Below are 13,700 nucleotides of genomic sequence, written 5' to 3' on the forward strand. Positions count from 1 at the left end.
CTTCCAGGCTGTGTCCCTTTTGAGCTCCAGGTCATTAGCTGAGGCGGTGACCTTGACCCCAGCCCAGACCCTGCAAATGAAGGGCCTGCTTCTAAACAGTGTGGAACAGTTTGACCCAAGAGACCTGCTGTGACCAGTCATGCAGTCACCCTCTTTAGACTGGGCCCCACCATGGCAGTGGCCAGGCATAAAAAGGTCGGTCTGGGCTGGAGAAACCATCACCGACGGTGGATCTCGGACTGAACACCAACGCCATGGCCTGCCCCAGTCTCGCTTGCTGCCTGCTTGGCCTACTGGCTCTGACCTCCGCCTGCTACATCCAGAACTGCCCCCTGGGCGGCAAGAGGGCTGCGCTAGACCTGGATATGCGCAAGGTGAGTCTCCCCGACGCCATCCCGTCCCGTTCTGGCAAGGCTAAGGACCAGAGATGCTCTCCCACCTTCAGAGAGCATCCCCTCACACTTGCCAGCCCTACGCGGCCTCGCATGGGAACCCGGAGCTCCCTCTTGACGCCGTGAAGGCACGCTGTCCCTGCCCCACCACAGTCCCGATATGGATTGTGCACAGCGCCCATCCGCGTCTTTCCCCCCGCAGTGTCTTCCCTGCGGACCCGGCGGCAAAGGGCGCTGCTTCGGGCCGAGCATCTGCTGCGCGGACGAGCTGGGCTGCTTCGTGGGCACCGCCGAGGCGCTGCGCTGCCAGGAGGAGAACTACCTGCCCTCGCCCTGCCAGTCTGGCCAGAAGCCTTGCGGAAGCGGAGGCCGCTGCGCCACCGCGGGCATCTGCTGTAGCCCGGGTGAGCAGGAGGGGGCCTAGCAGGACCGACCGGCAGGGAGCCGTCGGGTTTGCTGCTCAGGCCACTGACCCATTTCTCTTGCAGATGGCTGCCGCACCGACCCCGCCTGCGACCCTGAGTCTGCCTTCTCCGAGCGCTGAGCCCGCTTTGTGATGATACCTTTAGGGCGCTTCCTTCATTCCCCATGGCCACTACCAGAAAAAAATTAAAAAAAAAACATAAATAAATAAATAAAGCAGATTTCCTTTTCAAACTTGACTGGCGTCTAATTGTCAGAAACGGGAGGGAGGAAAGGCACCGGGAACGCCATGGACATTGGCAATTCAGAGGGAGAACAGCCCAGCAGGCTGCTAGGAGGACCGAGGGGTCTCTACAGGTTGTCATCTCCAGTTAGGCCCGTTTCCCACTCCCGACTGGGGTAAGCCTGCGGCAGACAGACTTAGGAGCAGCATTTGGAAGTCCAAACAGCAATGGTGGACTTCTGTGGGAAAGGGCAAAGCCAAACAGGGGCCTGGGTGATGGGAAGGCAGGCGAGGCGGCAAGGGACTCATCCAGTCACTTCCATATCTGGAAGGAGACCTTGGCGGCGACCTCAGAGGTTGAGGGGGTAATCCCGGCCTAGAAGAAAGGGTCTTGGCCAGGGGAGGGTAGTTGCAGAACCATAAGGTTTCTACAGAGCTGAATTCTCACACAGGCCCCAAGGAAGCCACAACGGAAAATATCAAGAATCAACTGGCCTCTCCGTTTCTGTCTCCAGGGCCGGGCCTGAGCTCAGGGGCCCTGTGTCTGCCTCTGCAGGACAGCGTTCTCTGGGAAGTCATGGGATCTAAGAGCCAGTGGGCACAAATGACCACAAAGCAGAGAGCTCACAGACAAACAGGAAACCCGCAATCCAGACTGCTTGGGTAGAGCTCAGGAGAGCAAGTCTTGCCCCACAAGGTTAAGGTCCTGGGCTCCATCCCATCTAGAAAACAAGTAAACACGTAAACCAGCACTTTATGTGGCTCTCACACTCAGCAAATGAACACAGATGCCCCACCGCCCCCACATGTGGGATCCACAGACAGGGTGGAGGCCAAAGAGATATGCGAAAGAGACTTCAAGATTGATTTGAGTTTTTCTTTTTCTTTTTTTTCTTTTTGGTGGTAATAGAGTTCATCACTTTCTGGGCTTTTTTTTTTTAAAGATTTATTTATTTCATGTATGTGGGTACACTGTCACTGTCTTCAGGCACACCAGAAGAGAGCATTACAGATGGTTGTGAGCCACCATGTAGTTGCTGGGATTTAAACTCAGGACCTCTGGAAGAGCAGTCAGTGCTCTTAACCACTGAGTCATCTCTCCAGTCCTATGGGGTTTTTTTTGTTTTTTGTTTTGTTTTGTTTTGTTTTTAATGTTCCGATGTTTATTCTGTTAAATTTCCATTTCTGTGCATGTGTCTCTGTGTGAAAGTATTTGTAAATGAGTGCAGTGCCCATGGGGACCAGAAGAGGGCATCAGATCCCCTGAAACTGGGGTTACAGGTGGTTGTGAGTCATCCTAAGAGGTTGTGGGGAACAGAACTGGGGGCCTCTGCAAGAGCAGTGATCTCTTTTTTTTTTTTTTTTTTTTATTAACTTGAGTATTTCTTATATACATTTCGAGTGTTATTCCCTTTCCCGGTATCCGGGCAAACATCCCCCTCCCCCCTCCCCTTCCTTATGGGTGTTCCCCTCCCAACCCTCCCCCCATTGCCGCCCTCCCCCCACCAGTCTAGTTCACTGGGGGTTCAGTCTTAGCAGGACCCAGGGCTTCTCCTTCCACTGGTGCTCTTACTAGGATATTCATTGCTACCTATGAGGTCAGAGTCCAGGGTCAGTCCATGTATAGTCTTTAGGTAGTGGCTTAGTCCCTGGAAGCTCTGGTTGCTTAGCATTGTTGTACATATGGGGTCTCGAGCCCCTTCAAGATCTTCCAGTTCTTTCTCTGATTCCTTCAACGGGGGTCCTATTCTCAGTTCAGTGGTTTGCTGCTGGCATTCGCCTCTGTATTTGCTGTATTCTGGCTGTGTCTCTCAGGAGCGATCTACATCCGGCTCCTGTCGGTCTGCACTTCTTTGCTTCATCCATCTTGTCTAATTGGGTGGCTGTATATGTATGGGCCACATGTGGGGCAGGCTCTGAATGGGTGTTCCTTCATTCTCTGTTTTAATCTTTGCCTCTCTCTTCCCTGCCAAGGGTATTCTTGTTCCCCTTTTAAAGAAGGAGTGAAGCATTCACATTTTGATCATCCGTCTTGAGTTTCATTTGTTCTAGGTATCTAGGGTAATTCAAGCATTTGGGCTAATAGCCACTTATCAATGAGTGCATACCATGTATGTCTTTCTGTGATTGGGTTAGCTTACTCAGGATGATATTTTCCAGTTCCAACCATTTGCCTACGAATTTCATAAACTCGTTGTTTTTGATAGCTGAGTAATATTCCATTGTGTAGATGTACCACATTTTCTGTATCCATTCCTCTGTTGAAGGGCATCTGGGTTCTTTCCAGCTTCTGGCTATTATAAATAAGGCTGCAATGAACATAGTGGAGCACGTGTCTTTTTTATATGTTGGGGCATCTTTTGGGTATATGCCCAAGAGAGGTATAGCTGGATCCTCAGGCAGTTCAATGTCCAATTTTCTGAGGAACCTCCAGACTGATTTCCAGAATGGTTGTACCAGTTTGCAATCCCACCAACAATGGAGGAGTGTTCCTCTTTCTCCACATCCTCGCCAGCATCTGTTGTCCCCTGAGTTTTTGATCATAGCCATTCTCACTGGTGTGAGGTGAAATCTCACGGTTGTTTTGATTTGCATTTCCCTTATGACTAAAGATGTTGAACATTTCTTTAGGTGTTTCTCAGCCATTTGGCATTCCTCAGCTGTGAATTCTTTGTTTAGCTCTGAACCCCATTTTTTAATAGGGTTATTTGTTTCCCTGCGGTCTAACTTCTTGAGTTCTTTGTATATTTTGGATATAAGGCCTCTATCTGTTGTAGGATTGGTAAAGATATTTTCCCAATCTGTTGGTTGCCGTTTTGTCCTAACCACAGTGTCCTTTGCCTTACAGAAGCTTTGCAGTTTTATGAGATCCCATTTGTCGATTCTTGATCTTAGAGCGTAAGCCATTGGTGTTTTGTTTAGGAAATTTTTTCCAGTGCCCATGTGTTCCAGATGCTTCCCTAGTTTTTCTTCTATTAGTTTGAGTGTGTCTGGTTTGATGTGGAGGTCCTTGATCCACTTGGACTTAAGCTTTGTACAGGGTGATAAGCATGGATCGATCTTCATTCTTCTACATGTTGACCTCCAGTTGAACTAGCACCATTTGCTGAAAATGCTATCTTTTTTCCATTTGATGGTTTTGGCTCCTTTGTCAAAAATCAAGTGACCATAGGTGTGTGGGTTCATTTCTGGGTCTTCAATTCTATTCCATTGGTCTATCTGTCTGTCTCTGTACCAATACCATGCAGTTTTTATCACTATTGCTCTGTAATACTGCTTGAGTTCAGGGATAGTGATTCCCCCTGAAGTCCTTTTATTGTTGAGGATAGCTTTAGCTATCCTGGGTTTTTTGTTATTCCAGATGAATTTGCAAATTGTTCTGTCTAACTCTTTGAAGAATTGGATTGGTATTTTGATGGGGATTGCATTGAATCTGTAGATTGCTTTTGGTAAAATGGCCATTTTTACTATATTAATCCTGCCAATCCATGAGCACGGGAGATCTTTCCATCTTCTGAGGTCTTCTTCAATTTCCTTCTTCAGTGTCTTGAAGTTCTTATTGTACAGATCTTTTACTTGCTTTGTTAAAGTCACACCGAGGTACTTTATATTATTTGGGTCTATTATGAAGGGTGTCGTTTCCCTAATTTCTTTCTCGGCTTGTTTCTCTTTTGTATAGAGGAAGGCAACTGATTTATTTGAGTTAATTTTATACCTAGCCACTTTGCTGAAGTTGTCTATCAGCTTTAGTAGTTCTCTGGTGGAATGTTTGGGATCACTTAAATATACTATCATATCATCTGCAAATAGTGATATTTTGACTTCTTCTTTTCCGATCTGTATCCCCTTGACCTCCTTTTGTTGTCTGATTGCTCTGGCCAGAACTTCAAGAACTATATTGAATAAGTAGGGAGAGAGTGGGCAGCCTTGTCTAGTCCCTGATTTTAGTGGGATTGCTTCAAGTTTCTCTCCATTTAGTTTAATGTTAGCAACTGGTTTGCTGTATATGGCTTTTACTATGTTCAGGTATGGGCCTTGAATTCCAATTCTTTCCAGGACTTTTATCATGAAGGGGTGTTGAATTTTGTCAAATGCTTTCTCAGCGTCTAATGAAATGATCATGTGGTTTTGTTCTTTCAGTTTGTTTATATAATGGATCACGTTGATGGTTTTCCGTATATTAAACCATCCCTGCATGCCTGGGATGAAGCCTACTTGGTCATGGTGGATGATTGTTTTGATGTGCTCTTGGATTCGGTTTGCCAGAATTTTGTTGAGTATTTTTGCGTCGATATTCATAAGGGAAATTGGTCTGAAGTTCTCTTTCTTTGTTGTGTCTTTGTGTGGTTTAGGTATAAGAGTAATTGTGGCTTCGTAGAAGGTATTCGGTAGTGATCCATCTGTTTCAATTTTGTGGAATAGTTTGGATAATATTGGTATGAGGTCTTCTATGAAGGTTTGATAGAATTCTGCACTAAACCCGTCTGGACCTGGGCTCTTTTTGGTTGGGAGACCTTTAATGACTGCTTCTATTTCCTTAGGAGTTATGGGGTTGTTTAACTGGTTTATCTGTTCCTGATTTAACTTCGGTACCTGGTATCTGTCTAGAAAATTGTCCATTTCCTGAAGATTTTCAAGTTTTGTTGAATATAGGTTTTTATAGTAAGATCTGATGATTTTTTGAATTTCCTCTGAATCTGTTGTTATGTCTCCCTTTTCATTTCTGATTTTGTTAATTTGGACACACTCTCTGTGTCCTCTCATTAGTCTGGCTAAGGGTTTATCTATCTTGTTGATTTTCTCAAAGAACCAACTTTTGGTTCTGTTGATTCTTTCTATGGTCCTTTTGTTTCTACTTGGTTGATTTCAGCTCTGAGTTTGATTATTTCCTGCCTTCTACTCCTCCTGGGTGTATTTGCTTCTTTTTGTTCTAGAGCTTTTAGGTGTGCTGTCAAGCTGCTGACATATGCTCTTTCCTGTTTCTTTCTGCAGGCACTCAGCGCTATGAGTTTTCCTCTTAGCACAGCTTTCATTGTGTCCCATAAGTTTGGGTATGTTGTACCTTCATTTTCATTAAATTCTAAAAAGTTTTTAATTTCTTTCTTTATTTCTTCCTTGACCAGGTTATCATTGAGTAGAGCATTGTTCAGTTTCCAAGTATATATGGGCATTCTTCCTTGATTGTTATTGAAGACCAGTTTTAGGCCGTGGTGGTCCGATAGCATGCATGGGATTATTTCTATCTTTCTGTACCTGTTGAGGCCCGTTTTTTGACCAATTATATGGTCAATTTTGGAGAAAGTACCATGAGGAGCTGAGAAGAAGGTATATCCTTTTGCTTTAGGATAGAATGTTCTATAAATATCCGTTAAGTCCCTTTGGCTCATGACTTCTCTTAGTCTGTCTACATCTCTGTTTAATTTCTGTTTCCATGATCTGTCCATTGATGAGAGTGGGGTGTTGAAATCTCCCACTATTATTGTGTGAGGTGCAATGTGTGTTTTGAGCTTTAGTAAGGTTTCTTTTACATATGTAGGTGCCCTTGTATTTGGGGCATAGATATTTAGGATTGAGAGTTCATCTTGGTGGATTTTTCCTTTGATGAATATGAAGTGTCCTTCCTTATCTTTTTTGATGACTTTTAGTTGAAAATTGATTTTATTTGATATTAGAATGGCTACTCCAGCTTGCTTCTTCTGACCATTTGCTTGGAAAATTGTTTTCCAGCCTTTCACTCTGAGGTAATGTCTGTCTTTGTCTCTGAGGTGTGTTTCCTGTAGGCAGCAGAATGCAGGGTCCTCGTTGCGTATCCAGTTTGTTAATCTATGTCTTTTTATTGGGGAGTTAAGGCCATTTATGTTGAGAGATATTAAGGAATAGTGATTATTGCTTCCCGTTATATTCATATTTGGATGTGAGGTTATGTTTGTGTGCTTTCATTCGCTTTGTTTTGTTGCCAAGACGATTAGTTTCTTGCTTCTTCTAGGGTATAGCTTGCCTCCTTATGTTGGGCTTTACCATTTATTATCCTTTGTAGTGCTGGATTTGTAGAAAGATATTGTGTAAATTTGGTTTTGTCATGGAATATCTTGGTTTCTCCATCTATGTTAATTGAGAGTTTTGCAGGATACAGTAACCTGGGCTGGCATTTGTGTTCTCTTAGGGTCTGTATGACATCTGTCCAGGATCTTCTGGCCTTCATAGTTTCTGGCGAGAAGTCTGGTGTGATTCTGATAGGTCTGCCTTTATATGTTACTTGACCTTTTTCCCTTACTGCTTTTAATATTCTTTCTTTATTTTGTGCGTTTGGTGTTTTGACTATTATGTGACGGGAGGTGTTTCTTTTCTGGTCCAATCTATTTGGAGTTCTGTAGGCTTCTTGTATGCCTATGGGTATCTCTTTTTTTAGGTTAGGGAAGTTTTCTTCTATGATTTTGTTGAAGACATTTACTGGTCCTTTGAGCTGGGAGTCTTCACTCTCTTCTATACCTATTATCCTTAGGTTTGATCTTCTCATTGAGTCCTGGATTTCCTGTATGTTTTGGACCAGTAGCTTTTTCCGCTTTACATTATCTTTGACAGTTGAGTCAATGATTTCTATGGAATCTTCTGCTCTTGAGATTCTCTCTTCCATCTCTTGTATTCTGTTGGTGATGCTTGTATCTACGGCTCCTTGTCTCTTCCTTTGGTTTTCTATATCCAGGGTTGTTTCCATGTGTTCTTTCTTGATTGCTTCTATTTCCATTTTTAATTCCTTCAACTGTTTGATTGTGTTTTCCTGGAATTCTTTCAGGGATTTTTGCGATTCCTCTCTGTAGGCTTCTACTTGTTCTCTAAGGGAGTTCTTCACGTCTTTCTTGAAGTCCTCCAGCATCATGATCAAATATGATTTTGAAACTAGATCTTGCTTTTCTGGTGTGTTTGGATATTCCATGTTTGTTTTGGTGGGAGAATTGGGCTCCGATGATGCCATGTAGTCTTGGTTTCTGTTGCTTGGGTTCCTGCGCTTGCCTCTCACCATCAGATTATCTCTAGTGTTACTTTGTTCTGCTATTTCTGACAGTGGTTAGACTGTCCTATAAGCCTGTGTGTCAGGAGTGCTGTAGACCTGTTTTCCTCTCTTTCAGTCCGTTATGGGGACAGAGTGTTCTGCTTTCGGGCGTGTAGTTTTTCCTCTCTGCAGGTCTTCAGCTGTTCCTGTGGGCCTGTGTCTTGAGTTCACCAGGCGGGGTGCTGCCCAAGGGCTCTCTGTGGCGGCAGCAACCAGGAAGACCTGTGCCGCCCCTTCCAGGAGCTTCAGTGCACCAGGGTTCCAGATGGCCTTTGGTGTTTTCCTCTGGCGTCCGAGATGTATGTACAGAGAGCAGTCTCTTCTGGTTTCCAAGGCTTGTCTGCCTCTCTGAAGGTTCAGCTCTCCCTCCCATGGGATTTGGGTGCAGAGAACTGTTTATCCGGTCTGTTTCCCTCAGGTTCCGGCGGTGTCTCAGGCAGGGGTCCTGACGCTCCTGGGCCCTCCCCCACGGGAACCCAGAGGCCTTATACAGTTTCCTCTTGGGCCAGGGATGTGGGCAGGGGTGGGCAGTGTTGGTGGTCTCTTCCGCTCTGCAGCCTCAGGAGTGCCCACCTGACCAGGCGGTGAGGTCTCTTTCTCACGGGTTCTGGGAGCAGAGAGCTGCTGCGGGCCGGGATCCGCGGGTGTGGGACCTCCGGCAAACACAGGACGTGCCCGGTCCTAGATGAACTCTGCCTCTGTGTGTCCCAATCTCACCAGGCAGCTCTCTTGCAGCAGACAAGTTGGTCTTACCTGTGGTCCCGAGGCTCAAGTTGAGCAGTGATCTCTTATCTCCTGAGCCATCTCCCCAGCCTGAAAATGGTCTAAGTTACTTTTCACTATTGCTTCGCTGTGTGCTTGAGGGCTGTGCACACAGCACAGCGTCTGTGTGGAGGTCAGAGGTCCTGGCATTTGCTCACAAGCCTCTCTGCTTCTGGAGGCTGAAGAGAGGAGGCAAGCATCTGCTGTGAACTCTGGGAGTGCCCTTAAATGGCTCTGTAGCTGAGGAAAGGACTCCCTGAAAGGAAAAAAATATATATTATGTCCAGTAGGCAGAAGTAGGGTGAGCAGGTATAATTCTCTCCTCGAGGAAGAGGAGCCTGATTCTTCCAGAAACAGGTGGAGGAAAGCGAGACGCTTACAACACTCCACCTGCGCAGAGGCTCGAAGTGAGAATCTGACCTTCATTCTAAAGCTGCCCATACACCAGCCGTAGGGGTTGAATCAAGTGTGCCCATGCCGCCTGCCACGCTTCTTTCTGTCCCTTTTTGGTCTGGCCCTTCCCTGGCCCTGCCCTATTGGAGGTCAGACCCTAAGAGGGCCACAGAAGGAGGAGGCTGGGATAGGAGTCTGCCTGGCCCCTGTGCTACCTGTCTAAACCGGGGCATGCAGAGAGGTGTATAGGCACCGAGGAGATGGGAAGAGAGCTGGCATCTGGGTAAAAGACCGTGAGTCTGGGCAGAGCTGACCTTGCTGAACCACCTTAAGTCAATCAGACTAATCTCTCTCTTCTCTGTAGTTGCCCCTGACCTCAGAACCTGCAGGGCATCCCAAATGAGGTAAACCATCCTGACCTTGCTGCAGCTCGCAGGAGAGGATGCCCAGGACAGATGGGGCAGAGAGAAAGGATGTTAACAGGAGGGCGAGGAGCAGGGAGACCAGAGGATGGAAGGATGTCTGGGAGAGCAGCCGGAGAGGCGAGACACCTGAGGGCCTGGAGGAGGGACAGGCTGATGAGGGGCTGAAGCCCTGGTTTGGATGTGCGGGTCAGTTAAGAGGACTGGGATTCAGTTCCTAGTGCCCACACGGTAGGCTGTAACCACCTGTAACTAGTTCCAGGGGACCCGATGCCCTCTCCTGACCTCTGAGGCGCCAGGCACACACATGGTGCTCAGACATTCATACAAAACCAAAAACACCCATCTACATAAGTGAATAAATCTAAAATTTTAGAAAAAAGAGGAGGTAATAAGAAGTGTGGGGGGGGGGGAGTCAAGTGCTGATGACCCGGATGTGCCGAACGGAATGAAGTATTTACGTCTGGGAGCTATTGCAAGCATGTGCGCCTTGCTGCTGGACTTCTGTGTTCCTCTGGGTCTCTAGCTATGGTTGAGGACAAGGGTCATAGAAATGCCCCTAGTAGCTGCTACTTTTTCCTCCCCCCCCCCCCCCCCCCCCCGCTCAGTCCCCCTTCCGTCTCCATGGTGCTGGAACCATAGCTAGGGAAGACTTCTGCTCCTGAGCCACAACTCCAGCCTATCTTGTCTATTTCCCTGCCTGAGTGTGGGTGTGACGGTTTGAACATGTGCCTGTAGAGGACTTGTAGCTGGACTCTTACTGGAGTCTGCCTCTCAGTGGCTGGGTCTTGATGGTGGAGCACCTGGAGAGAAGGCGGGTGGCATTGTCTTCTTTAGGTCTGGGGTAATGTCTCTGTACCTTCTCCTCCCATCCAAGCACAGCCTTGGTTAAGAGTCCTTCACGTTGTTTTTGCCTTAGTCTGGGTGAAATCAGGGCTGAGATGGCCACCCCTGGCCTGTCCCCTCTTTCTCTGTCACTCTTGCTGATCCTGTCTCTCCTCATGTCCTGCTCTGTTTCTCTTGTCCACAATGTCCTTTTATTTCGGTCTCAGATAGAAACTTGCTAAGTCACCCTGACCCTTCAGGGCTCCTCTGGATCTCAGATCTTTCCCTTCTTCTGACTTGCCTTTTTTTCTGAGTATTATGTGGGTATCCAGGAGCAGCAGAAGCTTCCTTTATACTCTAAGACTTATAGGTTCTGCCCCTTCTGGCGGTGGGGGCGTATCTTATGCACGACTTTGGATGTGGGGATCAGTCAGAGCAGAGTAGAAAGTTCCCACTCCAATTCCTCTCCCCCCTTTTCTCCCCACCCCAGAAAGAGAGACAGACACCAGGGTGCATTTTTTAAAAGTTTATTTTCCATGCTGTAGGGGGGAGGCGTGGGGGGCGATGGCTCAGTAGACCCGGGGCTTGGCAGAATCCACGGACTCTTGTGTCCCAGCCAGCTGTACCAGCCTAAGCAGCAGCTCCCGGGCTGGCCCGTCCAGCTGCGTGGCGTTGCTCTGCTCCCGAGCGCGGGTGAGGCGGAAAAAACCCTCTCGACACTCGGGCTCGGCCACGCAGCTCTCTGAAGGAAGGGCTGTGTGAGCTCAGGCGTCCTGGGGTGGGCGCACCTATAGGGGCGCCATCCCCACAATCCCCTTTATCCTACCCTGCTACGTTCCAACTCTCGACCCCCTTCATACTCACCCTCCATCTCCGGTCCTGATTCCTCAGTCCCCCACTTAGCCCCCCTTTACCTCCCACCCACCCCATCCATTCCCCATGCTCAGCCCGCCTGGCCTTGTGCGCACCATCGCTGCAGCAGATGCCCGCGGCAGCGCAGCGGCCTCCGCTTCCGCAAGGCTTCTGGCCAGACTGGCAGGGCGAGGGCAGGTAGTTCTCCTCCTGGCAGCGCAGCGCCTCGGCGGTGCCCAGGAAGCAGCCCAGCTCGTCCGCGCAGCAGATGCTCGGCCCGAAGCAGCGCCCTTTGCCGCCAGGGCCGCAGGGGAGACACTGCGGGGAAGGACGCGGGTCAGCTGGAGCCAGGCCAAGAGGGGCGTTGGGAACCTAAGGTCACCCTGCTGCTATCCCAGCTTCACCGGCCAGATGCTCTGGCTCTATCCAGGACGAAGCAGCCGTAAAGGGCGAGAGTGGAAATCTAACCGGCTAGGTTATCAGGAGGATCAGTTCTCATGAGGTCTCAAAACCCTCTCCTGCTTTGACAGAGTCGTATGGGGCGGGGGGCGGGGGAGACAACACTTGGGGGACCTCCTCAGCTCTGATGTGTCACCGGTGTGCAGCAGTCTCTCAGAGACTTACCTCTCCGACATTCAGATGGCCCTACACATTCCAAGATCCTCTTTCCTGTACCTACGGCTCGCTCACTCTTACCCCTGCCCCACGCTGGTGGGCTTTTACCTCCCGCCAACCTATTATGCCCTAGTAGGAAGGTGGCAAGGACCGAATTAGGCTGATGGGTGAAAGACACACCTGGTGCCTCGGAAGTCTCCAAAGGAACTCAGCAAACGGAAGGCAGACTCGGTGAACTGCCTACTGCCCATCGAGCTTGTTCAAAACTGAGCCACCTGTGACCTGACCAGATTTGAGCCTGGTGACTGGATTCCCTTCAGCCCTGCCGGAAGGGCAGACTCAGAGCTGAACATACAGTACAGCAGATCTGGGCACGAGGCTGAGGCTAGATGTGGGACATACTCCGCTCAGACACAGGGCAATGGCCGTCTTCCGTGGACAGGAAGAAACCGGTGCAGCTGGCTAAAAAAGGAGCTAAGAGAGTTTGAGCTGGGTGGGAAAGGCTTTGTACTCAGGCGAGAACAGTTTCGTACCATCTACCCAGTCCTGGTGAGCCAACATACCACCGGCCACCTCCAGCTGTGCAGAGGAGGCCAGGGTACCCAGTTTAACCCGTTCTCATCCCAAGCCCAGTGATAAGTATCTCTCATTTTCTGGCATATCCCCTGCCTGGGGACACTGTCCTTTATGTGGCTTCTCTGGCACCTGGTCCCCTCTTACCGTTCTGGGAAACCCATCTACTCCATATAAGATAACTGCTTCCTTCCAGGAACCTCCCCTAAAGTCTGACTGCTCAGACAAGGTTTCCCTCTCTCCTAGCCCATGACCCTTCCTACGGCACTGTCAGCAGCCCTGAACGGACCACAGTGGTACCTGTCTCAGCTCCATGTCGGATGTGGCCCTCTTGCCTCCTCTTGGGCAGTTCTGGAAGTAGCAGGCAGAGGTGAGGGCCAGCAGGCTCAGGAAGCAAGCAGAGAGCGTAGTGTTGAGCATCATGGCGAGCATAGGTGGGCACTGCGTGCAGCTCTGCTCTGCTGCCTGAGCGGGCTGGGCTGTCTATTTATGTCTGCAGGTGTTGGCTAGGAGGCGACAGCGTGGCTGCTAACCCCCTCCCCAGTGGCTCCCCAGGAGCCCACAGCTGACAGGTCCCAAGCTGTCAGCAGTGATTCAGGCATCTGGGGACACACGTGGGCCTGTCAATGCAGAGGGTGGTGGAGGAGGGGAGCCAGCCATCAGGCTGTCACTGGCCACCGTGTGACGGGAGCCACCGCCACAGTGATTGGTGCTGTGCAATCAGGGAGGTGAGCCGACTTGAGGGTCACCTGGAAATCATAGTTGAGCATTTCAGCAGCTCTCAACAGACTAGAGGGGTCCCCAGGTCTCATTCACCAAGGACTAGCAGGTCTGCAGCAGGGTCAGGACCAGGAGGTGGGGCAGGTTTGTTAGTTGTGGTGTAGGATAAGAGGAAGCATCGATACCAGGTGAGCTTTCAGAAGGAAATTCCCACGCGCAGCCTCATGGGCTAGCGGCCACAGTCATGGAGTCAAGACTGAACATAGAGCCAAAGGCCTGCCCTGTCCCAGGTGTGGCTGGCGTCTTGGGGCAACTTGGTGAGACCCTGTCTCGATATTAAAAGAATAAAAAGGACAGTTGTGACACATGCTTTTAACCCCAGCCATTGGAAAGCAGAGGCAGGAGAATTTCTGTGAGTTTCAGGCCTTCTAGGGTAGAGAGCTAGGGTA

The 13,700-nt window shown here is 49.1% G+C and overlaps 2 protein-coding genes across 2 annotated transcripts; one reads left to right on the top strand and one right to left on the bottom strand.

Annotated features, from left to right (window-relative positions):
• Window positions 1–218: 218 nt before the first annotated feature.
• Oxt (oxytocin/neurophysin I prepropeptide) lies at window positions 219–1,049 on the top strand. The gene is given in 3 exon segments (NM_012996.3): window positions 219–374; window positions 595–796; window positions 881–1,049. Coding segments are annotated over 3 exon segments (378 nt in total). The 5' UTR covers window positions 219–254; the 3' UTR covers window positions 937–1,049.
• Window positions 1,050–11,002: 9,953 nt separating this feature from the next.
• Window positions 11,003–12,983, bottom strand: Avp (arginine vasopressin). Its single transcript, NM_016992.2, has 3 exons — window positions 12,832–12,983; window positions 11,460–11,661; window positions 11,003–11,233 (listed from the first exon to the last, which is right to left on the bottom strand). Exons 1-3 carry the CDS (start codon window positions 12,961–12,963, stop codon window positions 11,061–11,063), a joined length of 507 nt encoding a protein of 168 aa, NP_058688.2. The 5' UTR covers window positions 12,964–12,983; the 3' UTR covers window positions 11,003–11,060.
• Window positions 12,984–13,700: the final 717 nt, after the last annotated feature.

Source organism: Rattus norvegicus, chromosome 3 (assembly GCF_021556685.1).
Source record: "Rattus norvegicus strain SHRSP/BbbUtx chromosome 3, alternate assembly SHRSP_T2T, whole genome shotgun sequence".
In the NCBI taxonomy this organism is placed as follows: domain Eukaryota; kingdom Metazoa; phylum Chordata; class Mammalia; order Rodentia; family Muridae; genus Rattus; species Rattus norvegicus.